General features: G+C 36.6%; 1 protein-coding gene across 4 annotated transcripts in view; it reads left to right on the forward strand.

Moving 5' to 3' along the window:
* DIAPH3 (diaphanous related formin 3) overlaps positions 1 to 25,674 on the forward strand; it is a 501,032-nt gene that overhangs the window by 137,805 nt on the left and 337,553 nt on the right. For 3 of the 4 annotated variants that reach the window (XM_032836998.1, XM_032836999.1, XM_032837000.1), the window contains 4 exons: positions 11,166 to 11,240; positions 11,331 to 11,400; positions 15,689 to 15,825; positions 18,039 to 18,144. In XM_032836998.1, the coding sequence (XP_032692889.1) occupies positions 11,166 to 11,240; positions 11,331 to 11,400; positions 15,689 to 15,825; positions 18,039 to 18,144 (388 nt within the window). Of the gene's footprint in view, positions 1 to 11,165; positions 11,241 to 11,330; positions 11,401 to 13,433; positions 13,524 to 15,688; positions 15,826 to 18,038; positions 18,145 to 25,674 lie in introns of those variants that run through there. The other variant, XM_032837001.1, reaches the window with a different exon arrangement.

Consider the following 25,674-nt stretch of genomic DNA (forward strand, 5'->3'; position numbering starts at 1 on the left):
ATTATTCTTTGGGGTAATTAAAAATTATTTTTTTCCTCTTTTTTAAAAATTATTTTTCTTATGAAAAGAGTTCATTATAGGAAAGTAGATAATACATAAAAGCAAAAAAAAAAAAAAAAGTACAATAACACCTACTTAGAAAGGCACTATAACTTCTTGGGTGGAAGTGTGTATGTGTCTACTGAGGACGTCCTTTTGTTTAATGCTATTGGTTTTTGGAAAAATGAGCTAAAGCAGGGAATGATAAATGATTCACATGTATCCTAAACATCCTTTGAATTCAAAAGATTAAGAATCCATTTTTTTTTTCCTTCTAGACTTTTGATGTGGAGGTCAAGGTAGTGTCTACTCTATTTCTTAGTAGAAATAGATGTGGAGGCCAGACTTTACCTATTCTACTTCTTAGGGTGGGCACAGGTTGATTATAGGTTGATTATATAAACCACATCCATGATGCATTATTTTCTTCATATTGGTACTTAAAGGTGGAAGAGAAATGTAGAGAGTCTTGCAAAGTATAGAGTACAGAATTCTTAAGTCATTCTGCTGATGTCTCTTAGTATTACACACTTGTCTCTTAGTATTACACACTTGTGTCCATATCTACTTCTGTGGCACTTTTTAAAATGCCACTGAAAAAACTTTTTCAAAGCCTTAAGCTTAGTTTTCATAGAAATAGCTATTTTTACAGTGATTTGTCTGTTTATGTAATTTTAATTAAATTATCTAATTAGGGTAATTAATACCACTGGCAAAAATAGATTTGGAAACAAACCTCACCTCCCATTGGTTCCAGTGGAGGTTACTTGAGCATAAAGAAGCAGTCTTACTTCTCCCTGCCAGGGAGGTACCATGGACGCCATGTGGGGAGCTGACTCCCAGTCATGTCCAGCAATAACAAGAAATCTTTTCCAGGCATCTGGGTGGCTCAGTTAATTTTCTTTCTGCCTTCCACTCAGGTCATGATCCCAGTGTCCTGGGATCGAGCTCTGTATTAGGCTCCTTGCTCAGTGGGGCATCTGCTTCTCCCTCTCCCTCTCCCTCTGCTGCTCCCCCAGCTTGGGCTTTCTTTCTCTCTAATAAATAAATAAAGTCTTAAAAAAAAGAAAAGGAAGAAAGAAACTCTTCCTAAAATGTCAGTGAAGGCCAGTTGGAGATAACGGACCTCTGTTTTCAGTTGGCAGCATTGAGGTGATATCCTTCATCCTATCCTTCATCCACTAGAGCAGTCTCATAGGATGCAAGCTAAAAAAATAAGAGATTGAAGTAAAAAATGGAGTATCATAACATAATAATCTAAGTGTCCAGGTTTCAGTATAAACACTTGGCTTACTAAAAAGGTGGAAGATCACAAGCTGAATGCCAACTCCATATCCATATCCATCCATTAATAATGGGTGCCATTATTATTAGATGCCAATATGGAGTTGACAGAGATATTTGAATATTATTTTAAAAGATTGTATTTATTTACTTTAGAGATAGTGAGTAGGAGGAGGAGCAGAAGAAGAGGGGCAAGCAGACTGTCGGCTGAGCAGGGGGGTCCAGTGCAGGGCTTTATCTCCCAACCCTGAAATCATGATCTGAACTGAAATCAAGAGTTGGATACTTAATTGACTGAGCCACCCAGGTACCCTGATTTGTTTGAATATTCTGATAAGGATGCTTAAAGGAGCCATAATAAAGGTGTTTTAATGAACAATTATGAATATGCTGGGAGAAAAAGAATAGTCTCAACAAATATGTAGAAGAAACTTTATTCTTTTTTAAAGCTCAAATATTAGTTTTAGAATTGAAAAATACAGTAACTGAAATGAAAAACTTACTGGAAGAATACAACAACAAAATGTAGGGATGAGAGGAAAGAATTGGTGAACTGCAGTATAGAATAATAGAAATTATCCAGTCTGAACAGAGAGAAAATTAAAAAACCAGAGCCTCAGTGACTTGTGGTGCTATAATCAAAGATTTAACAGTTTCTTATCTAAATCCTAGGTTTTGAGAGAAAAGGCAGGATAAAAAAGTATACGAGGAAATAATGGCTAAGTATTTTCTATATTTGGCAAAAGATGTAAACCTACAGATTCAGGAAACTGAATGGATCATTAATAGGATGAACCCAAAGAAATCCTATTAAGACGCATCCTAGTCAAACTTCTGAAAACAGAAAGAAATCTTGAAAGTAGCAAGAGATGCTGCTTTAGTTACAGGGAGAACCAATGGAATGATACTGGATTTCTCATCAGAAACCATGGAGGCTGAGGGGCGCCTGAGTGGCTCAGTGCGTTAAGCCTCTGCCTTTGGCTCAGGTCATGATCTCAAGGTCCTGGGATCGAGCCCTGCATCGGGCTCTCTGCTCATTGGGGAGCCTGCTTACCCCATTCTCTCTGCCTGCTTGTGATCTCTCTCTCTCTGTCAAATAAATAAAATCTTTAAAAAAAAAAAAAAAAAAGAAACTATGGAGGCCGAAAGCATGTGGTAAAGCAGTTTTTAAATAAAGAATACAAGGAACAGTCAGCTCAGAATCCTAAGTGCTGTAAAAGTATTCTTCAGGAATGAAGGGGAAATCTAGACATACTCAGATGAAGGAAAACAAAGGGAATTTGTGGCCAGAAAATTCACCCTAAAAGAATGGCTAAAGAACATTTTCTAAATGAAGGAAATAATAAAAGAGGTCATTCTTGAAATATTGGGAAGAAAAAGTGTGCAGTGTCAGTAAAAATAAGCATAAGTATATTTTTCTTGAATTTTATAAGTTAAGTTTGGTAGAAGCAAAAATTATATCTGTCTGATATGGTTCTAATTCTATGTAGAAGAAATATGTAAAACAACTATACTCTAAATGGGGAGGGTAAAGATGCATAAAGGGAGGTGTGTTAGCTTGGGCTGCCATAACAAAAATGCTACAGACTGGGTGGCTTAAACAGAAACTTATTTTCTCACATTTCTGGAGGCTGAAAGCCTTGAGGCCATGGTAAAGTGCCAGCAGGGTTGGTTTCTTATTTGGCCTCTCTCTTTGGCTTGTAGATGGCTGCTGTCTCGTAGTGTCTCCACATGGCCTTTGCTCTGTGGGTGTGCAGTCCTCGTGTCTCTTCCTCTTACAAGGACAGTAGTCCTACTGAATTAGGGCCCTATCCTTACAATCTCATTTAATCTTAATTATCTCTGTAAAGGCCTTATCTCCAAATACAGTCACATTGTGGGTTTGGGTTTCAACATGTGAATTTTGAAGGACACTGTTTGATTTGTAACAGGAGAGAAAGTTTGTACAATTCACTCAAGCTTGTAAAATCATGATTCCAGTAAAAGTATTCCTGAAGAATACTTTTATAGCATGATGTCAGTAAACTTTGATATATTATGATGTACGCAGATTGACCTCTAGAAAAGCTGTATGAGCTATAAATAAAAAAAGTGATGAATAAAAAAAATTTAAAAAATGGCATTCTAAAACATGTTTTAGTAAACCACAAGAAGGCGGAAAAGAAAATGAACAAACAGAATGAAGAGTATCCAAAAAAAATACTAGAGTGAAACTTTAACATTTCAATAATTACATGAAGTGTAAATGGTTATGCCTATTAAAGGAGATTGGCAGAGTAGGTGAAGAAACATCACCTGATTATATGCTTTCTATTAGAAATTCGCTTCAAATATAGTGATATAGACAGATGGAAGTGAAAAGATAGTAAAACATATTATGCAAACATTAAAAGATGCTCCTGGCTATTTTAATATCCTATAGTGTTGACCTCAGAGTAAAGAAAAAGGTGTATTTTTGAGTCAGTCCATCAAAAGACCCATCTTAAGTGTACACTTTAAACCTCAGATGTGCACAGTATATGAAGCAAAAATACTAGAATTGAAAGGAATAGATATATCCACAAATAGATTTGGAGACTTCACAATTTGAGTCACAATCAGTAGAACACCTAGTTGGAAAATCACCAATAAGAACTTAACATTACTATCAAGTAAAAGAACATAATGCGTATTTACAGACCATTCCATCTAACAGCAGAGTACGCATTCTTAAAACATATACCAACATAGACCATATCTTGGGCTACAAAGCAAACCTCATCAAATTTAAAAAAATTAAAATCCTACCAAATGTGTTCTTCCCCCAAAAGGGTCAAACTAGAAATCAATAACAGAAAGATAGCAGGAAGATATCCAAACATTTGAAAAATAGAGAACACATTTGTATATAATCCTTGAATCAAAGAAAAAATCTCAAAGGAAATAAAAAAAATATACTGAAGTTAATGAAAATACAACCTTTCAGAACTTCATGGCACATGTCTAAAGTAGTACTGGGAAGGAAATCTGTGGCATTGAATAACTACGTTAGATAGAGAAAAAGAAAAAGGGCTCAAGTCAATAAATTTTAACCCAAAATAAAAACATCCAAAATAAATAGGAAATAATAAAGAGTTGAAATCAATTAAATTGCAAACAGAGTAACAATAGAGGAAATCAATGAAACAAGGATGTAGTTCTTTGAGAAGATTAATAAAACTGTTAAATCTTTATTGGTGAAAAAAATAGACAAATAACTAAGGTCAGCAATAAAACCGAGTATCACTGCAGACCCTGTGTCACCAGAGTAGTAAGGCAGACAACAAACTTTAAACACAAATTGGAAAACTCGAAAGACCAGTTCTTCAAAAAGCAAAGTACTACAACACCCCATGGGGAAAAGAAAATTTGAATTGTTCTCTATTAAGGAAATTAAATAATGATTTTAAGACTCCCTAAAAGATCTTCAAGTACAGATGACTTCCGCGGAGAATTCTACCAAAGATTTGAGGAAAGATTAATATCAATTCTACACAATCTCATCCGGAAAATACAAGAGCAGGGAACAACTCAATATATTTTATGAAGCTGGGGCTGTTAGTAAAACCAAATAAAGACAGTAATAAAACAAAACCCCAAACCCCAGATTTACAAACTCATGTCTATCATGAATGTGGGCATAAAAATCTTCATCATGATGCATTTAATCAACAAGGCTAAAGAAGAAAAATCATATATCAATAGATGCAGACAAAGCTTTGACAAAACTGGACACTTACTCCTGATAAAAACTGGGGAAAAATAGAAATGTGATAGATTGAGTTGTATCCTGCAGAAAAAAACGTTTTTAAGTCCTGATGCCTTAGAATGTGACCTTATTTGAAAATCGGGCCATTACAGTTGTAATAAGATGAGTTTATAAAGGAACAGAGTAGGCTCTTAATCCAATTTGTGTCCTTTTAAGGAGAGAGACAAAGTGTCATGCGGTGAGAGGTATGGAAATCCTGGATTAGCCATTATTCCCAGAAGCTAAGAAGAGGCAAGGAAAGTTCTACCCATAATCAGAGAGGAGGCCTGGCCCTATTGACTTTTGGCTTCTAGTCAGAACTATGAGAATAAACTTTCAAGTTTTCTATTTTGTGGTACTTTGTTATACCTACTCTAGGAAACTAATACAGAGGAATACTTTCTCCACTTGATAACATGAATCACAAAAATTTTAAAGCTAACATTAAATGTGAGAGGTTCAAAATTTTCCTCCTCAGGCTGGGAGCAAGGCAAGGATGGTTTGCTCTTGCCACTCTTGTTCAACACAGGGCTGGAATTTCTAGCCAAAGCAATGAAGCGCAAATGAAACGAACAAAAAGTATTACTTTATTTACTTTACATATAAGTAATTTACTATTTATTTACTTTACATATAAGTAAAAAAGGAAGGGTTATTAATTGTCCCTATTTGTAGATGGCAAGGTTGTTTACATAGAAAAGTTGAAAGAATCTCCAAAATCTAGAACTAATCAGTAAGTTCAGCAACAGTGCAGATTTAAGATAAAAATCAATTGTATTTTGCAAGATGCAAAAATTTCAGAGATTTCTTGTACAACACTGTGGTAAATATATTTCTTTTACTAGCAACGAACTTTTGCAAAACTCCATTTACTAGTGCTTTCCTCTAACACCACTCCCCTCCCGGGGGAGAAAAAAAAAAAAAAAACGAAAGAAAGAACGAAACTGGTATATATCTAACAAATCATGTAGAGGACTTATGCTGTAAACCACAAAATCAAAATGAAGAGAATTGAATTTCTGAATAAATGGGGAGAGATCTTGTGTTCTTGATGTTTGCTTGATTGTTTGGGTTATTGGCAAAATTCAATTTCTTGTGGTTGTGAGACTGACATCCCTGGCTGTCATGTGAGGGTTGTCTCAGCTCTAAAGCGCCCCTCCTCCAATTTCTTGGCTCCTATTCCCCTTCCTCAGTCTCTAAACCTATAAAGACAGAGTCCTTTTCATGCTTTTACATCTCTCTTCTTTCTGCCATTTTATCTTTGATCCCTCTGGGAAATGCTTTCAACTTCATTGAACTAGGTAATTAGATTGGATTCACCTGGATAATTTAGGATAATCTCTCTATTTTAAAAATATTCTGATTAGTCACCTCAGTTTTCTTTTTTATTTCCTCTTTTGCTATATCAGATAACCACAGCTTCTGGTGTTAGGCCATGGGCATCTTTCTGGGGGTAGGGGTACAATTACTCTGCCTACCACATAGGTCTAATGGTTTCCCATTGCCCATGACGTTGTATAGAGTTTTTTCCAGAAGTTCTTTCCTACCTTTTGGGTTTTATCAGATACAGCGACCTCTAGTAGTCAGCACAGGCACATCTTTCATATTTAATATGTTTGTATGTATTCTCCCTCTGCCTCAGAAACTGCTCTTTCTCTGACTTCAAGACTCAGGTCAGACCTCAGCGGATTTGTTCCTGGGAGAGGTAGATCCTTCTTCTGTTTTCCTTAGCATCATTTAGCTCAACATTTGTTTCAACCACTAGTCTGTGATCCTTTCAAGGACAGAGAACATGTTTTATTCAGTTTTGTATTTGCCATACCTACTGCAGTCTTGGGCACACAATGAGCCCTTCCAAGAGGCTGAGTGGCTTTGTTAACGAACATTTGTTTCAGTGGTAATGAACATCACCCTTTGAGCCGCAGTCAATCAAGTCCTAAAGTATGATAAGGACAAGGACTCTAGATTCATCATCCTTGGTTCAGTACGGATAAGTACCTGTTCCGAAATCAGAACTAATGTTTTCGACATGAAGGTTGAGACAGGCTCAATGAGAACGCAGGGGAGGCGTCACCGCTTTGTACCTTTTTTTTTTTTTTTTTTTTTTTTTTTTACATCTATAAAGTAAGGCTGGGAGCCCGGGCACTAGCAGACCTGGATGCTATTTCTAAGTGACCTTAACCTCTCTCTGTGTGTTCTTTACCTGAAATAGAGAAATGGAAGGAGATTCAATTTTAAAATTGTTACTGAGTGCTTAGTCTGTTCCAGGTGCTGGGGAATTTAAAGACCAATTAGAAATGGCCTTTACCCTCCTGGTGTCTGTAACTGGTCAGGTTGCCCTTAGGATGTGGTGGGTTTATTCCAGCTCTGACTATCTCTGATGCCTTTGTCTTTCTCTTCCTCCGAGCGCATTTGGGAGGAGAGAGGGTAACTCACGGTAGCCTGTGGGAAACCTACAGGGGTAGTGTTCCTTTGGCCAGGGAGTAAATCTGAGACCTGATGATTGCCTCTCCTGCTCAATGAGGTGACTGTATTTGCTTCATAACGCCAACAATACCTAGAAAACCACTTTGCATACCTTTGATTTCATGCTGAGGAAGGAAGAACTGAATTTCAAAGGCTAAGCTGCTTTGAACATTTATTTAAAGATGGTTTGAACATTTAATCCTAGAGACCTGCTCTCCTTCTCCTTTTTTTTCTCCCCTTCTGTTACCTCTTCACCTCTTCTTTGCTCCTTCGTTGAGCCCCCTGCTAGGAAAGTGCTAAATGGCAATATACTTAGAAGATTTTTTTTTTTGAAGCAATTAAAAGAGAAGAGTTTGATATTTCCTGTTATAGAATTTTAAGAGGTAGATTTTGTGTTAAATTAGTACTTAGCACATTTCTTTTTGCTGTTTTAAAGCAATTTTTTCCCAATACAAATGACATACTAATCTCTATGTCATTTCTATTCATGAAGAAGAAACATTTGCTCAGTGCTCATTCATCCATGAATGCAGTTTGTAGCTAAACCACATAATGCCTGATGGTACTGTGCTGACAGGCACAGAAGAAACAGAACAGATTTTGTTTTCTGAAGATTGATCTTTTATAGATCAGTTGATAATTTTTTCTCCAGGTGGCTTCTTACATTGATGATGAGAAATTTTTTACTTTTGTAAGAAGCTATGGATTTCAATGAACCTCTGTCAGTACTGCAGACCTACCTACTCAATATCACTTTTTATCTTGAGCATCTTCTCCAGAAAAGATAAGAAGTAATATTGGTCCCTCATTTTAAAAGTAATATTGCTGAAAATAGTAAGGGTAGGGGGTTGAGGTTTTGAGAAATTGAGTTTGTGAGTGACAACTTGTTCGTACAACTTTATCCTGGCCTGGCAAGTTTTTAAAAAATCAGGGAGCCTTATTATGCATATCTAATTTGTGTTTTAATATTACTTTTCAATAAGTACTTTTACCAGCTTTTTACATTTAAATATAGTGTTTCTTTGTTATCAAGCATCTTTGCTTCCTCCCTTGTGCCCTGTCTTCAATTGCTTGTTTTTGGTGTTTTATGAAATGTATAGTCTGACTTTCATTAGGTTGTTACCCTTCTCTCTGATTTTATTGAGATTCCTGCCATGAGTTAAAGATTGTAGTACAAAGTAATTTGGTATAAGTCCTCTTTACATTCAATTTATTAAGTTTATTTTATAGAGAATTAGTTTATATGTAATATGCATGAGTGGTTGTAAGTTTTATTTTAATGACTCACAGTCTGTAGTGCGGAAGAGTTATTTCGTGGGTCCAGAAATAACTGATTTGAGAACTTATTTGGGTCCCACTATTCTGGTTATAATTGTTATATTCAATGTGATTTTAAAAATAAAAAAGGGATATGTTCTATTAATTACTCAGACCACAAGACTTAACTTGATTTATTTGGTTTGATAGGCTTCCTAAATTTTATAATGGGCTCCAACATAAGCATGTTAAGTGAAACGAAGTCTTGTGATCTTAACATAATTTAAAATTTTTTTGGTATAAGGCAGTTTTAGGAATAGTGACTCTATTTTCCACAATGATTGAAGGAGATGGTAGTATGAACAATCCTAAATCATATTAGCTTTAGAATATCTTCATGGATATACTTGATATATAGAGATTGTTAAGAATTCACTTCCAATAAAATACTGATGTCCTGCTGTGGGTTTAGTAACACAGGGGGGCCTGATGAACAGAATCTGTCCTTGTGTCTCAGTGTCAGCCCAAGTAACACTATCAAGTTACTTCCTTTTTTTTTTTAAGATCTTATTTGTCCATTTAGAGAGAGCAGAGGAAGGGGGAGACGGAGAGGGAAAGAGTATTTCAAACAGGCTCCACATAGAGCCTGACACAGGGCTTGATCTCACGACCCTGAGATCATGATCTGAGCTGAAATCAAAAGCTAGATACTTAGCCAACTGAGCCACCCAGGTGACCCTCTCAAATTACTCTTTATGTGTTTGATTTCAAGCTTTTCTGCTTCATTTGAAATAAAAAATACAGAGTAGGATGTCAACAAGGTAAACAGTTAAGCAGATGCTGTTGGTATTTCCATGAAACATGAAAGTGAGATTTGAAATGCCTTCAGGTAACCTGTGTGTTGTTGACAGTGGAGAGTAAACTCATCACTTTTGAAGTAGCACCTGGTTTCAAAACACTGACTTCTACTTAAGTTGTTTTTCTCACCTTCACTGTAATAGTGATCTTTAGGCTTTTCCTCTATAGGAATCAGTATGTTTATTGCTTAAGTACATTCCTGATTTAGTTAGGTGGTGGGGAGAATCAGATTCTGAACACTGATAGTTAAGTAAGCTGTATTCAAAAGTGTATAAATGAAGATGAATTTTTTAAAATAATATTTTTATTTTTTTCATTTAAAAATGTGTTTCATTTTTATTGTTGTCATGGGGAATGTTCTATCGTGTCAAGAAAATGATACATACGGGTATGCGACTTAAACATGTTCTTCATGTTTAAGAACTGCTTTTAATTATTGGATGAAATTTTGCCCTTAATGTTCCATTTTTCAAGGGTTACACACAAAATCATACATGGAAACATATATACAAAGAAATAAACAGTTATATATCTATCTTTTCCTTCCTCCCTCTTTTTTGAAGATAGAATATATTCTTTATTGTTCACGGATTTTTAAATCACTACTGGAAAAGTATATTAATATCCATTAAGGTAGTTTTTCTATAATCAAGGTGAGCTGCTGACTTTTGGTGGTGATGTCCTCCTTATATTACAGTATTGTGGATTATACCAGTTGGTTTATGAAAAGAGGTGGCTTGGTCAAGATGAATATATTCATTTAAAAATAACCATGAACTTCTTTAAAAAATAAAAAACAATTGAACTTTGAAACTTGGGAAATTAACATTTGTAGAATGCATGTCAGTGGTTTGAGAAATTTTCCTAAGACCTCCCTTTTGATATCTTGAAATTTTTTCAGCAATCTTTATGTAGATCTGAGTCTTACCTCTTTCTCTTTTTTAATTAAAATTGTTTTTTTAGGATTTCATTTTTATTTGTCAGAGTGCATAAGCAGGGTGAGTGGTAGGCAGAGGGAGAAGCAGATTCCCCACTGGGCAAGGAGCCCCATGTGCGCCTAGATCCCAGGACCCCAGGATCATGACCTGAACTGAAGGCAGATGCTTCACTGACTGAGCCACCCAGGCATTCCTGAAGCTTCTCTCTTTAAGTCTTGCCTGATTTCTGCTCTCTGGGTCAGGGGAGATGCTCTCATGGGCAGCATTTGCTGATTTCTGTGGTATAAGACTCCTAACATGGCAGAGTTTAGTTACTACATGATGTCACTGGACACAGAGAGTGGAAGTGATGGGCACAGTCAGCTCTCACAAGCTGTTTGATTCCATCACTACTCCTCCTTTCACGTGATGATGAATCATGATTGATTGTGCACCTGGTGTTATTCTTGGACTGTGTTATAACACAACATGGGTAAAATATTTGTGACTAGTGTTATTGTGCTATTCCAAACTAGAATACTGACCATGTGTAACTGCCTTTTATTTCTGTTTATCAGTTGGGTGCAAAGCTTTGGACACGAGGGGCTTGGATTACTACTGGACATTTTGGAAAGACTGATTACTGGCAAAATGTAAGTATATTGTTCATTTTTATTTTCAGTTAAGCTACATTTATGTGTCCAATTATAATTCCAATACTGATATTTTTTATGCCAATGCAGACAAGAAAAAATTGTAAAGAAGAATCAGCATAAAGTTATACAGTGTCTAAAGGCTTTGATGAATACACAGGTATGTACATAGGTAGTTATATTGTATTCTTCACCAGTTCTTAGAGAATTTCTGTGAAATAGAGTTGTATGTTATGAAATTTGTACTAAAGAGATGTACTGCTTTGATAAGCTTTTGCGTACATAGAGGACAAAATATTACAATGCATTGGCTTCTAGTTTTGTATCAAATCAACCATCCCTCAACAGGAGAAACTTGAAAATTGAGTAGCATCTCCTGATGCTTAAATCCTCATGTGCACATTAATCCTCTCTTTCTACTCTCTTTTTTGTTCCCCTTTCTGGCCATCCCTTCCTTTTCAAAGTATAGCATGAATAAGTTTTGAAATCATACATGATAATCAGACATGGTCTGCAGTAATACTTATTACCAAAGAATCAAGTAGGAAAGACAGTTTTTATAGTCGAGGAACTTAAATCTGCAAAGAAATTAATGTGAACCGATAGGAAACAGATCCCAGAAATGGATCAATGATGTTTAATGTAAGTAATATTGAGGTTAAAGGTAATAGGGCAGGTCTGCCAAGTCTGTAAATGTGTATCTGACAGTGTTTCCTTGTTTAATGGAATTTGTACTGTTAATTGTGGAAATTAGCTCTATCCCATGCCACGTCTTTAGCTTCAACATCTAAACATATCTACCTCATGATGGGTGCAGTAATGATAGGTATTATTAATGATGGTGTTAGGATGATTTCAGTTTTAGGAAAAAAACTGTCGTATATTTCTGATTAATTTTTAATATTTTCGCATTTTTAAAAAAATATGCCTTTAGAAGACTACACCCTTAAGTACTGGTACTTAAATTATTAACATTCATATTTCTTTTTACTAAATATAGCAAAAGCTTATATTTTCTGATTATTTCTTATTTATTTTTCAGCATTTTCTTGAGCTGAGTTTTGTTTTTAACCAATGAAATATTTTTTACCTCCTTGCCTTCTCTAATCAGAGAAGATTTCAAGCAGACTATCTGATGTAGAAATCTGCTCTGTGTTGTTATATATTCAAATATATTCTAGATTTGAACTCTTTGTTCTGTAAGAATTAGATTCCAGGTGTTGTGAACGATCTTGGGCATCGTTCTTTGAATTTGAGAAAACCCTAATTAAAGAGAGGTGAGGTGGTTTCTATAGACCATAATATTCCTGCTCGATTTGAGACTGAATTGGAGAGCTGGTAAACTTTATGTATTTATGTTCTAATTGGTATAGTGTGTTCTTTTATAAGAGCCTGCTTTTGCTTATAGTTTGTATCTGTGGAGCTAGAATATATTGTCTTTGTGTTGATTGCTATCACCTGTACTAACACGAATAAAAAGTTACTGATACTTGGAATTAGTATTCTAATGTCTGAATTCTAAAATTAATAATATATGAAATAATTTTTCAATAAAGACTCTCCTGGGATTTGTTGATGATTTTTCATTTATCTCACTGTGCAGTATTTATAGGAGTTCTTTGAAGGATGGAAAAAATACAGGTTTTAAGAGAACAGTGGTACCTTATTAGGTACCAGTATTTGGTTATTAATGTAATGAACAAATCTGGCAACAGGTGAAAGTGGATTTCATGTAATAAACTAGACTAAATAACATTTTCTAAGTGGAAAAAGACTGAATATCTGGGGGAAACAAAGGGATGAGAAGTTAAATACTTTTGCATTAAAAGATAATTATAACAAGGGTTTCATTCTGGTCAGTTAACTGTTTGAGTGTTGCTTTAAGGTGTGCACCTGCAGCGAAGGTGTTTTGTTCCTGAAGCCAGACCCCTTACCAGTCCCGACCCTTCTCTTTGCTCCTGGGATTAACTCACCATAGGGAATTATTCAGCACCAGTATTCATGTCTCGTTGATCATCCTCCACAGGGATCTGAGGTCTTCCCCTTCTCCCACTGAACACCCTTGCAGTGGCTTGAAATTCCATCTATTAGGTAATAATAGGTCTCAAGTAGAATGCAAAGGGAACCTGGCTTTAGTCTTCGGTTTAGAACACGTGAGTTTTCGTATAAACCTGGGTGGGTCCTTGACATTCAGTAGAGAGACATCCTTAGACCTTCCAAACTTTGTCACTGCCTCTAACCTTATAATAGGCTTCATTTAATGCACTTTAGATGCTAGCACTGGTAAGTTGATGATTTGTCTCAGAGTCGACAGTTTTTGTTTGGTTTTGCTTTTTTTTTTTTTTTAAATAACTGAACAAGAGTAATTTTATTCAAGTAGGCAGGATTTCTGTCTGTAGTTCTAGGTGCTCAGTAGTGCTAACCTGGCCTCATTCCAGCCTTAAAATGAGCACTTTGTGCGTTTATGTTAGCAAAGTCAGAATGCTGCTGATGACGGACCTTCCAGGCTTTAGGGGGTGCTAATCAAAACTATGAAATCTGAGAGTGCTCATATTCTGCTCTCCCCACATTAATGGTTTAGGGGTGGAGGGCTTTGCAGAGAAGGTAGGGAGTATCACCTGGAGGAAATCGGTGTGCCTTGCCTTGAGTGGTTGGAGGAGCCACAGGATTCTGATTCCAGAGGTGCAGGCATTGGTTAAGGACGTCCAGGTGGGTGGGAAATAAAGGGGGAAATGCTTTACTCGGTCATCCTCAGTTTTCTTAGGACAGAGCCAGCCCTTTGGTTCTTGGTAATCATTGACTGATTGACTCTTTGAATTGGATCTAAGTGGTACTTTCTATGCTTCTGACAATTCCCTGGAATGATTATTAAAGAATGTTGTGGTTCTTGGTCCCATGCCTGCTTTTTTTTTTTGTTTGTTTCCAGTTATGAGACAGCCCAGGGCATCACAAAAGTGATCACTTCCTGGCTGGTTTCGCTGTCTGTTTGTAAACTTTTCCCTATCACCAATAAGAGGGGGAAGTTTCTCCAGAAAGCATTTCTTGGGGCCCTTGGCCTCCGTGCTGGTGCTGCTTCCTTCATACCTGTGTTCCTTAGAAAGCAGTTTAAAGCAAATGGGATATTTTGGCACAGTTAACTAATGGCTTCTTTATATAAATGGCATCAGGGAGATAGGAAAATTATAAATAAGATTTCGTTCTCATAGCATTTGGGTCTAAGCTTGTTATAGATTTAACTTTGATACTTATACCTTGTGTTAATTTTGAGTTAAGCCATAGTTCATAGGTCTGTTATTGGGATTAAGGTTCTTTTTTGTGCTCAGGAGTAATTCTAATCAACCAATTTCTCACTCTTTAGAAAGATCCTCGGGGAGGCATGGAAGATAAATCGTATCGCTTTATTGCTTCTATTTATCCTCTGTTATTTGATACTTATCTTCCATAGATTGTAAGTGGGCCCTAAGAGATGTATACATCCTTAAATCAAAACACGAAGTCATTAACATGACTCCTTATCTTCTAATTGGATGTGACATCCTAGCAGTAGCAAACAAACTTTATCCTTGTCTGGCATCATCCCATTTATATAATGTGTTTACAACTGCATTGTCTTTCTGATGATAAAATATTCTGATTAGAATACTTATGCTCTTCATGGCAGTTTCTACATGGTATCTGCCCAAATCATCTTTCAACTTGGGCCCATCTTAGGAACTCAGTGTTACTCTTTAGGTCTGCCCTGTTCTTACGTGGTTACCACATGTGGCTGTTGAGCACTTCTAGTGTGACTTGTCTGAATGGAGATGTGGTCTAAATAGAAAATAGACACTGGATTTTGAATATGTAGCAAAGAAAAGAAATAAAATAATCAACGAATGTTTTATATTGACTGTGTTGAAATGATTGTATTTTAGATATATTGGATTAATTTCACTAAAATTTTACTTTTGGCTTGGAAACCTGACATTGCCTCTGTGGTTCTCATTCTGTTGCTGTGGGATAGAGTTGATGTGTGTGTTTACTTGTGATAGTGTATCCGTTATCCACCTGCCTTCCCAGGAAAGCTCCTCATGCCCTCAGGGTCTGGTTCAGAAACAGACTGTTCATTTTGTGTGCTTGTTTTGGGAAATCTCAATTTTCCTCACTGCTTCTCCCTTTCTCCAGGGGGTTATTTATCTTACTTACTTAATAGTTATATCAGTCCTACCATTATCAAATCACCTTTGAGAAGTTACTTATATTTGCTTGACTCTCCTACTTCTTGATATGAATACTTTTATGAATTTTTATTCTTTTTAAATTTTTTATGATATTTATTTTCTGGCTTTTACTAAATGTAAAAACATATTATCCTATCAACTTTTTAAATAATGATGTTTCCTTTAGGTGTTGTTATTTTTTTCAATAAACTGCTAACATTTAGCTTCTTATTTCCAAAATGTTTATAGTATGGCTTGGAAAGAATTATGAGTGAAGAGAGGAGTCTTTCTCTATTAGCCAAAGCCATCGATCCCGAGCACCCAAGTATGATGACAGATGTGGTGAAACTCCTGTCTGCGGTATGCATTGTAGGAGAGGAAAGCATGTAAGTCTTCTCAACTCATTTCTCTAATACTGTGTAACAGTATAATTTGATTTGCTTAGTGTTTTCGTTATTCTAGACTGGAATTTATTGTTAATAAATGAATACATCTTAAGCAACCGATTTAGATTCATAATTGGCTGAACAGAAATGTTTGAGTAATAATGATTTCTTAGTATAGTAGTTCTAGGCTAACATGTTTCTATGAAAAACTGATTTTGTCATATTTATTTTAAAATGTTCTGATTTCTAACCCTAAACAAAAATTCTCAGTGAAGACGTAAAAAAAAAAAAATACATATGAATGGATATCTTATTTCTTACGTATTTTTGTTTTTCAGATAGAGTTCTTAAAATTCATGTATATTCCCTTATAAAAGCGAACATCATACTATTTGAAAATGTATTTATAATACAGATATGAGAAATGTTCTATGAAAGAATAGTACTTCACTGGTTGAGGGTACATAGTCTGACCATAAAGTACATCCTGAAGTTTTAAACTTTAAAGACATTATCCACATATGTTAAGGTTGTAACTAAAAGACTGTTACATACATATTAACGGATAATTATAAAAATAAACTTTTTTTAAAGGTTGAGGTACTTATTATAAGATGCATTTAAAAATTATTATAAATGCCTTTTAAAAAGACTAAAGATAAAGGCACTTGTGATGAGCACTAGGTGTTACATGTAAGCAATGAATCAATAAATTCTACTCCTGAAACTGCTATCATGCTATATGTTAGCTATCTAGAATTTAAATAAAAACTTGCAACAAAAACAGAGGGGCGCCTGGGTGGCTCAGTGGGTTAAAGTCTCTGCTTTCGGCTCAGGTCATGATCCCAGGGTCCTGGGATCGAGCCCCGCATTGGGCTCTCTGCTCAGCAGGGAGACTGCTTCCTCCTCTCTCTGCCTGCCTCTCTGCCTACTTGTAATCTCTGTCTGTCAAATAAATAAATAAAATATTAAAAAAAAAAAACCAGAAAGGATTAAGACAGTAGAAAATGGAACAACTAATAGAACAGAGAGAAATAGCCCTTTCATGAAGGCTGGGCAAAGGCCTGTAAGCCGAACCTTCTGCCCACATTTGAAACTTGTCCTTGTGGTGAACCTGCGGGGGTGCTGAGGAGTGTCGGGCTGTCCCTGTCCAGTGTGGCCTCACCGGAGAGTCTGCAGGCCCCACTCTGGCCTCGCCCTCCAGCTGTCTGCACACATAGCTACAGCGCGCCTCCGTGGATGAGGAGGTCCCCAGCGGCAGCCCAGCACACGAAGCCAGGCACAGCTTCAGCACATTCCCTTTCCCATTTTCAGAGTACCCTATTAATTGTATCACAGAACCCTAAGAGTTTACTTATCGCTAACACACAGGTTGCTCCTTCTGCTCCCTTTCCTCCTCTTCCATCCTCCTCCTCCTCCCTCTTTCCCCTCTTATTTCTCGGTTCTTCTCTTTTCCTTCTTTTTCCTTCCTTCTTGTCCCTCTGCTTTCCCTCCTCTTTCTTTACCGTCTCTTTTTCGTCCTCTTTTTTTCACTACCTCCTTCCTCCATTTTGTATTTATCATTTCTTGACTTCATAGGTTATCAAGATGATGAAGATAATGTTAACAGCCCACGTCTGTGTCTACAAACTGAGTTTTGCCAGTACGCTAGGTTGTGTTAACACACTGGTCTTTAAAGGAGTAACAAGTGTATTTCTCGTGTTGACTATAAATCCTTACTACGATGTATTTTTGGCTACCAGACTTCTTTATACTCAAAAGGAGGGATAGGGATTAAGAGTGCCGAATTCATGCTCACCACACAGACTGTCTGATTTCAGATCCTTGCTCCATTTAGGAGATGTGAGACCTCAGACAAATTGCTTAACTCCCCCCCCCCCCCATTTCCTGATCTATAATAAGGGATAATAAAACCTACTTCATAGAACTATATACATTAAAAAGAGTTAATATTTGTAAACTGGTTTAAATAGTGCCTGATGTGTAAAAAGCACTTTATAAGTGTTTGATAAATAACCCTCATCATAGGGTTATTAGGAATAAATGAATAAAAACATGTAGCTAGTACTTGATACATGCTATGTACTTAGCTTTTAAAATGTTGCTTCTTGCTTAGGAGTAGTGATTCTGGAGTTCAGTAGATTAAGCAGTTGTAGTTAGGCATTTGGATTACTTGCTATTTGCAATTTAATTAATTTCAAAATTTCTGATAGCCTTGAAGAGGTTTTAGAAGCTTTAACATCAGCTGGAGAAGAAAGAAAAATTGACAGATTTTCACCTATTGTGGAAGGACTCCGACATGATTCAGTTCAACTGCAAGTAGGTTTCATGTCTAATCCTATGTACTGTTTTGTAACCGTTAGCTCACTGGCTTTTATTCAAATATGAAAACCTGCACGTTGTCCAATATTTTATAATATTTCAAATAATGTATAGAATTCTAATAATGTATCTTACAGATGTAACTTGGCGTGTACCTATTATTATTTCCTTAGGTTACTTTCCTAGAAGCTGACTTACTAGAGATCTCTATAAAACATATAATCATAGTCCATAAATTGTTTATTCTTGGTTAGTCTCATTAGTTGACTATTACAAATTTTAAGTTTGGGCAATTAAGTGAATTATGGCTTTTCATTGATCTATTAGTTTTTATGTTGGAAAATTAAGACTTTCCATAAATAATAATGAGACCAAGTTACACTGAGATTTTCAAAGATATTTAAATATTTAAGTTCTCACAGTCACTTTTAGACTTAACCATTATATTGTCCAAGCTGTATAACTAATATTCATTTAATTTTTCCTTTTTTTTAAAAAAGAAGTTTTTTTATTACTGTAATTACTGTTACAAGTATTGCTAATAACCTGAGTATCTTTAAGGAAATAATAGATACCGGACTCCCACTTCCCAATATTTTTAGAATTTAATTGGCGTGACCTGGCTTTTGGGATTTTTAAAGATTCTCAGATGATTCTAATGTGTAGCAATATTCAAATAAACAAAGATGTACTAATAGCTATAAAGTAAATTTATTTCACACTTAATTAGTAAAAAAGTTAGTTGTTTTATTTTTTTTTCAAAGATTATTTATTTCATTTATTTGAAAGAGAGAAAGCAAGAGAGAGCACAGGTGAGAAGAGGGAGAAGTTGGCTTCCTGCTGAGCCAGGAGCCTAGTGCCTGGGCTTGTTCCCTTGGGCTCATGGCCTGAGCCAAAGACAGACGCTCAACTGATTGAGCCACCCAGGTGTCCCTAAAAAATTACACTTTTAAATTTTATTTTAAAGTTCTGGGTAGCTTGACCTTCATATTGTTTCTCAGTGTGGTAGGAATAGAAAAACCAAATCTCCATGTTGCATTTTAAAATAAAATGGTACTTGATTTACAGGCTGAAAATCTTAAGGATAGTCAAGTGAATAAATTTACTGTGGCATTTCTAATGATGGTATTTGTGATGGTGATCTTCCCGATGACAGTCTTTTTGACTGGCTAGCACAGACCCCTGCTTTCTCTGGGCAGGAGGCAGGCCTGGAGATTTGAGTGTGTGGTCCCTGTTGCATAAGTCTCATTACTGGAGCTTCTGGAAAAAAGCCCCACCTGACTAGTCGGGGCTTGTCAGAGAGCATAGGAATGGGAGTCTGGGATGTGTTGTCCACTCTGATGTGGACCCCGCTCCTTCAGTTTTTTTGATGTGTGCTCTAGAGTCTTTTTGCTTATGCACCATTGGTCTCATTTCTCTTCTCGTCTCATCTGGCTCCAGAGCTCCCATTTGCCACAAGTCCAAGGAAAAGCAAACTAAGAAGAAACTTTGTAGAGAAAAGCTGAACACTTACCTTGTCTGAATTTTCCTTTGGTAGCCAGGTTACCTTTTACTCATACAGTATTTGTACAAATAGCACCAGTTTATCAGATTCATATTAATGGAGCATATTAGAGTGGAACATATTAGAGTTCATGTCCAATTCTTAAAATTTCACTTAGGAAATGTAATAATCACATGTAAACATTATGGCCTAAATACTTCTTATGCTAATCTATACTTTTTTTTTCTTTTTAAAGATTTAATTTTTTTATTTGAGAGTGAGAGGAAGTGAGGATGGGTTGGGGATGCATGGTGGGGGGGGTATGGAGCAGGGAGCTGCATGCGGGTCTCCATCCCAGAACCCTGGGATCATGACCTGAGCCAAAAGCAGACCCTTAACCAACTGAGCCACCCAGGTGCCCTTACCAGTGTGTACTATTTGATCTAATAACACACATGTCCCTAGAGTGGGAGGTATGGTGTCTTGTGATGCAAGGACTAGAGTTGCGAGTCTCGCAGCTTGAATTTAAGCTCCAGCCCTTGGCATCCTGGCTCTGTGACTTGGTCGGGATTATGCCCCAGACCACTTCTGTGCTTCAGTTCTCTCACTTGTAAGAGAAGGATAATATTGATCACTACCTCATTGTGGATGTGGGGATTACATAGATTAATTTATTTAAAATGCTTAGTTTTTTTGCCATAAATGTTGAGTAAATGCTAGCCTTACAAAGTAATTTTGTTAAATTAAAAACAAAGTCAGTGGAAAATGGAGATTGAAGGGGATCTTCCTTTTTCAGAAATATTAGCTGTGTTGATAGTCAAATTGTTACATAACTATAACACAGCAGTTACACTCATGAACATAACCCAGATGAATGAAATGCAGGTTCATACACATCCCCATCCCCATATTGTTATAGCAGCTTTATTTGTCATCGGCTCAAATTGGGAACAATCCAGATGTTCTTCAACAGGTGAATGGTTAAACTGTGGACACCCATAGCGCAGAATACTTAGTATCGAAAAAGAATGAACTATTGATGCACCCAACAACTTACATGAATCTCCAGGGAATTACCTTTCTTGAAAAATGCCAGTCCTGAGAGGTTACACACTAGATGGTTCCATTTATATAGTAGCCTTGAAAGAACCAAGTTTTAGAGATGGAGAACAGTTTAGTGGTCGCCACAGGTTTGGGATAGGGTCAGGGAAAGTATTGGGTGTGGCCATATGTAAATGGCAGCAGAGAGTTGTGTGTGGTGAAACAGTTGTGTATATTGATTGTGGTGATGGTGGCAAATTTGTACATACAGCGACCTTGCACAGAACCTTACTTGGACACACAAATGAGTGTAAGGCTGTTGAAATCTGAATAAGCTCTTGTGGGTTGTACCAATTTCAATTTCTTGGTTTAAATGTTACATTATAATTATGCAAGAAGTTCCCATGGGGCAGAATTTTGCGAAGAGTACCTAGGACCTACCTGTAGTTTTTTCTTTTTGCAACTTTCTGTGCATGTACAATTATTTCAGAATAAAAAGTTTAAAAAGACTTGGTAAAAGTGGGGTCCCAATTTGTTTGCAGCAGTATTATTGTCACTTAATATTTTAAAGCTCTGAAGAGGGGCACCTGGGTGGCTGTTGGTTAGGTGTCTACGCCTTTGGCTTGGGTCGTGATCCCAGGGTCCTGGGATCAAGCCCTGTGTTGGGCTTCCTGCTTGGTGGGGAGCCTGCTTCTCCCTCTCCATCTGCCTCTTCCCTCTCCTTGTGCTCGCTTGCTTTCTCAAATAAATAGATCAATCTTAAAGCTTTGAGGAAAAGGGTAAAGAATGTCTTGTTAAGAACAAAGCCATGTTTCATCTAGACAAATAACATGATTGACTCATTAATTAAAAGATGGCAATTACAACCTTAAAATTTTTGGTAACATGCATATGAAATTTGTTTTGACTATTGAGGTAGCCATGTTTAGCAATGGCTAAACATTGAGGTAAACTTGTCTAACCTTGTAGGATTATCATTGATTACCATATGAACCTGAAGGCAAACTACGTGTATCAAAAACGTTCCTGGATATGTTTAGTCATTTCTGTTGGTTAATTACTCTCAATTTATTGAAAGTGCTACCATTTGGAAAATAGATATCTATAAAATTCTCTGAAAGAGAATGGCCAGTTAAAAATTGAGAATGGATTATTAGTTTATAGAAGACACTAAGACTTGAAATTAAAACATATTTAAAGATTTGATGTAATTTTGAAATTATTCCTTTTATAACAGTTTAACTGAGATAAAATACACGTATCATAAAAGTTATCCATGAAAAGTGGGCAGTCCTATATATTTGTAAAATTAGAGATGTACAATCTTCTCCATAATCAAGAACATTCTCATTACCCCTAAAACAATCTCCTCACCCCGTCTCCCAATCCCTTCATTGTCACCTTGTAATACCCTCATTCCCTTTAGCTCTAGGCAACTGCCAATCCACTATCTCTATAAATTTTCATATTCTGGACTTTTGATAAAAATCATACAATATGGGGTCTTTTCTGACTGGTGCTCTCACTTAATATTTTTGGTGTTCGTTCTTGTTGAAATATGTATCACAACTTCATTTTCCCCCTCCAAATATTAGGCTATTGTATGGATATTCCACATTGTTTATCAGTTAGTTGTCAGTTGGTGGAAATGTGAGTTGTTTCTTTTTGCCTTTTATGGATAATGCTACCTGTGAATATTGGTGGGGATGATTTTATTTATTTATTTATTTATTTATTTAAATGATTGCTTGTTTGCCGTATTTATTATTTATTTATTTATTTATTTAAAGATTTTATTTATTTTTATTGACAGAGATCACAAGTAGGCAGAGGGGCAGGCAGAGAGGGAGAAGAGGAAGCAGGCTCCCTGCTGAGCAGAGAGCCCGATGCGGGGCTCGATCCCAGGACCCTGGGATCATGACCTGAGCTGAAGGCAGAGGCTTTAACCTGCTGAGCCACCCAGGCGCCCCTTGTTTGCTGTATTTAATAAGGACTGGGGGCATGACTAGCCAACAACATCTCCCTTAGATAGTTGTTGAAGTCAACCATTTGACTCAGTTTTTAAAAAATTTTACCAAGACATGGGTGGTTGCTTATATTTGCTCTTTTGAAACTAATTGCCTTAGTTGTGAGTAATTACATTTTTTTTTATGTTTAGTTATTTTCCAAAACACTAAAATGTCTTGATATGGGTTGTAAAGTTTGTTAACTGTAAAGTTTAATTTTCATTGAAAAGTGAAAGTTCATTTTAGCATTATTTTTTTTTCATTTTTTTGATAAGTTCAGATTAAAATTTCCATGTTCTTGATTATGAATAAATGATGGAAAGAATTTTTAAAAATTTTTTATTTTCCTACTCAACCTTTTTATTCTGGGTCTTTACTCTTGAAGGAAGGTTTCTCATTACTAAACCTACCTAAACTAGCAGGTAGAAAGCTTAAGTTAGGAGTTAAAGGTATTATTTTCCAGATAGCTAGTTAACTTAGGGAGTTCAGGGGTGGTGGGGAAGTAAGTAGATTGTCTTTCCTGGGACTGCTGGTTGTTCTCTCTTTCCTTTAAAAAAATTAAGCAACTCTTCTTTTTGAGTGCTTCTGAATTTTCTGTAAGTAAAGTATATTTTAGAGCTAACTGGTTATCAGTTTTCCTATTAAGCTATTGCTCTAAGTGTCCATTTTACCATTACCTTTTAATTTGTATTTATTGAAATGTACTAGTCTGGCTGATATTAGCAAGTGACCAAATTAAAAATAAAACTTGTTTATTGTTGAATAAAAGAGAACCCTATTGTTTGCTTTTAAATTGGAGGAAATGGAAGATAGTAAAATTTTAAAAATTCTTATTGTTCTTTTATATATAACAAAGTACTATATAACAAAGTACTTTTTCAAGGAGGATTGTTAGACCTTTTTTGAGTCTGATAATAATAATAATGAAGATAATGTGACTGCCCATGTTTCTGGTAGAATTGAACATCTTTTCATTCCTCCTGCTCATATGATATAGTAAGACAGTTTTAAAAAAAAAAAAGAAGTGAGTGTTGCAAATAACCTAAAATTATTTTCAGGCCTTAGAGAGTCTTCCATCTCAGGAAAGAAAGTACTAATATAAATATCAGACTTAAATATATACTACTCTTCTCAAGTATATGAAAGAAGGGCTTTCAGAGTCAAACAGCATAATCCACTATGGGTAATTGAAGCAGGAAATGTACTGGGTACCTTAACAGAATTTTTGGCAGGCCTAGGGAACTCCATGTGGATGATACTAGCCAGAACTAATGTAGAAGTGCCAGACCACATCCGGGAATGTTCTAAGGGAAACTCCATGCCCAGCATTCTACGCTGGTTAGCATGTGGCACACTAGGACACATGGCTGTGTTTCTGCCACAGCAGCAAACCTTGCCTCAGTCACTCCTCATGTTGGCTCAGTCATCCTTACTAAAAGAGGGTGCGAAGAAGTACGGGTGAGCCAGTCTCTAGTTTCAACCACATGTTGAATTTATCTGTTATTTTCATTTCTTTCCTTTTATTTTTCTTTTCTATGTGTGTCTTGTCTCTTCTCTTTTTAAAGCCATCCTTTGCTAGAGTATCAAACATGAGGTAGATTCTAAAGAGTTTGTCTAAACCCTTGGTGTTGGTCATGGAACTGTTTGAGTTGTGGTAGATTTTTGTCAGGAAAGGAATCAGAGTGGAAATCCTAACGTTCTTTGGGTGGATGTTTGCTTTTCTGTGCATTTGTTCTCAGGCCTGTGGTGACGGCATACTATGTTTTCCTATGGTGTCTTCCTCTCAGTCCTTTTGGACCCATGGGAGGAAGTATCAAGAACATGATTTTTACATCACTTGTTAGTCTGTCATAGTTTTACGGGTGCTGTGAGAAGACATGAATTCCTGGGTCAGCAACAAAGGACTTCATTACCCATAGCAACAGTAGTGTTTTGTATCAGCCTCAGTTTCCAGTCGCAGCAGGTTGTGCTTCAGGAGAGAAACCCCGAGTATAGGAAATTCAAGTCTTACATCACGGGCAGTACTTATTCTGATGGATGCAGGCGATGATGAAATCAGTTCAGTTTCTCTCAGAGTATTTAATTAAAGCTGTTGGTCAGCCAGACTCCAAGCAGCAGGTTGAGGCTAACCTGCAGTATGGATCCCAGCCAGGCCTTCCAGGTCCCAGATGGAATCAGCCGAACAAATCCCCCAGACCGTCAGGGTCTAACTTAGAACAACAGAATCTTAATTTTTTCTATTGATCTTTCCAGTTTGGCTGAGGTAGTCAGGTAAAGAATGATGTATTAGTGATTGCACAGACTTCCCCTGGTTCAGCAAGAAGGAAATCTAGGACAATTCTTTTATCCAGAACAGCCCTAGTGAGTGAGCTGAAGCCGGCTGTTTTCCAGGGCCAGGGCAGTATCAATGGTAATTTCAACTAAAATCAGGGACAGCTATCTTACCTCCTTTTCTAATTGGGCAGCTCCCATCATGGAGATAAATGCCTGCAGGGTACACAGATATAGTTAATTTTTTCTGCAGGACCAATGGTAGCCTCAGTTTGCAGAGCCTTCATGGCTGTCTGAGGACTGAGCGCTTGTGTTTGCTTAGACGCTTGAACATCTCTTAGAATCAGCTCTGAGGTGAAGGGCAGCATTTTTAGACAAGCAAGTTAACACCTGGCTGCTTCATAGCATATATAGTCTTGAAGGTCTACATGGTACTTCTGGAAGGAAAGTATTGTTTGTAGTTACTGGGGTCCTCCAGTGACCTTTATCGAACAGGCGGCTCTTGGGTAATAGTCCTTTCACTGTGGCCTCCTACTGGCTGATAAACTGTAGGATGCTCCGTTCAGGATAAAATTGAGTCCAATCCTTGCTTTTGGAGCATGTGAAGACTTGGTGGAGAGGCCAAGTTGTACTACAGGGGAGAAACTCTTGGGTTTAGAAAACCTTAATCTTTTATAGTGCGTTGTAATTGTAGCTGCCTTTTGCTCCAAAGAGATATTATCTTTA

Source organism: Lontra canadensis, unplaced genomic scaffold, assembly GCF_010015895.1.
Source record: "Lontra canadensis isolate GAN:19392208 unplaced genomic scaffold, GSC_riverotter_1.0 scaffold95, whole genome shotgun sequence".
Taxonomy (NCBI): Eukaryota; Metazoa; Chordata; class Mammalia; order Carnivora; family Mustelidae; genus Lontra; species Lontra canadensis.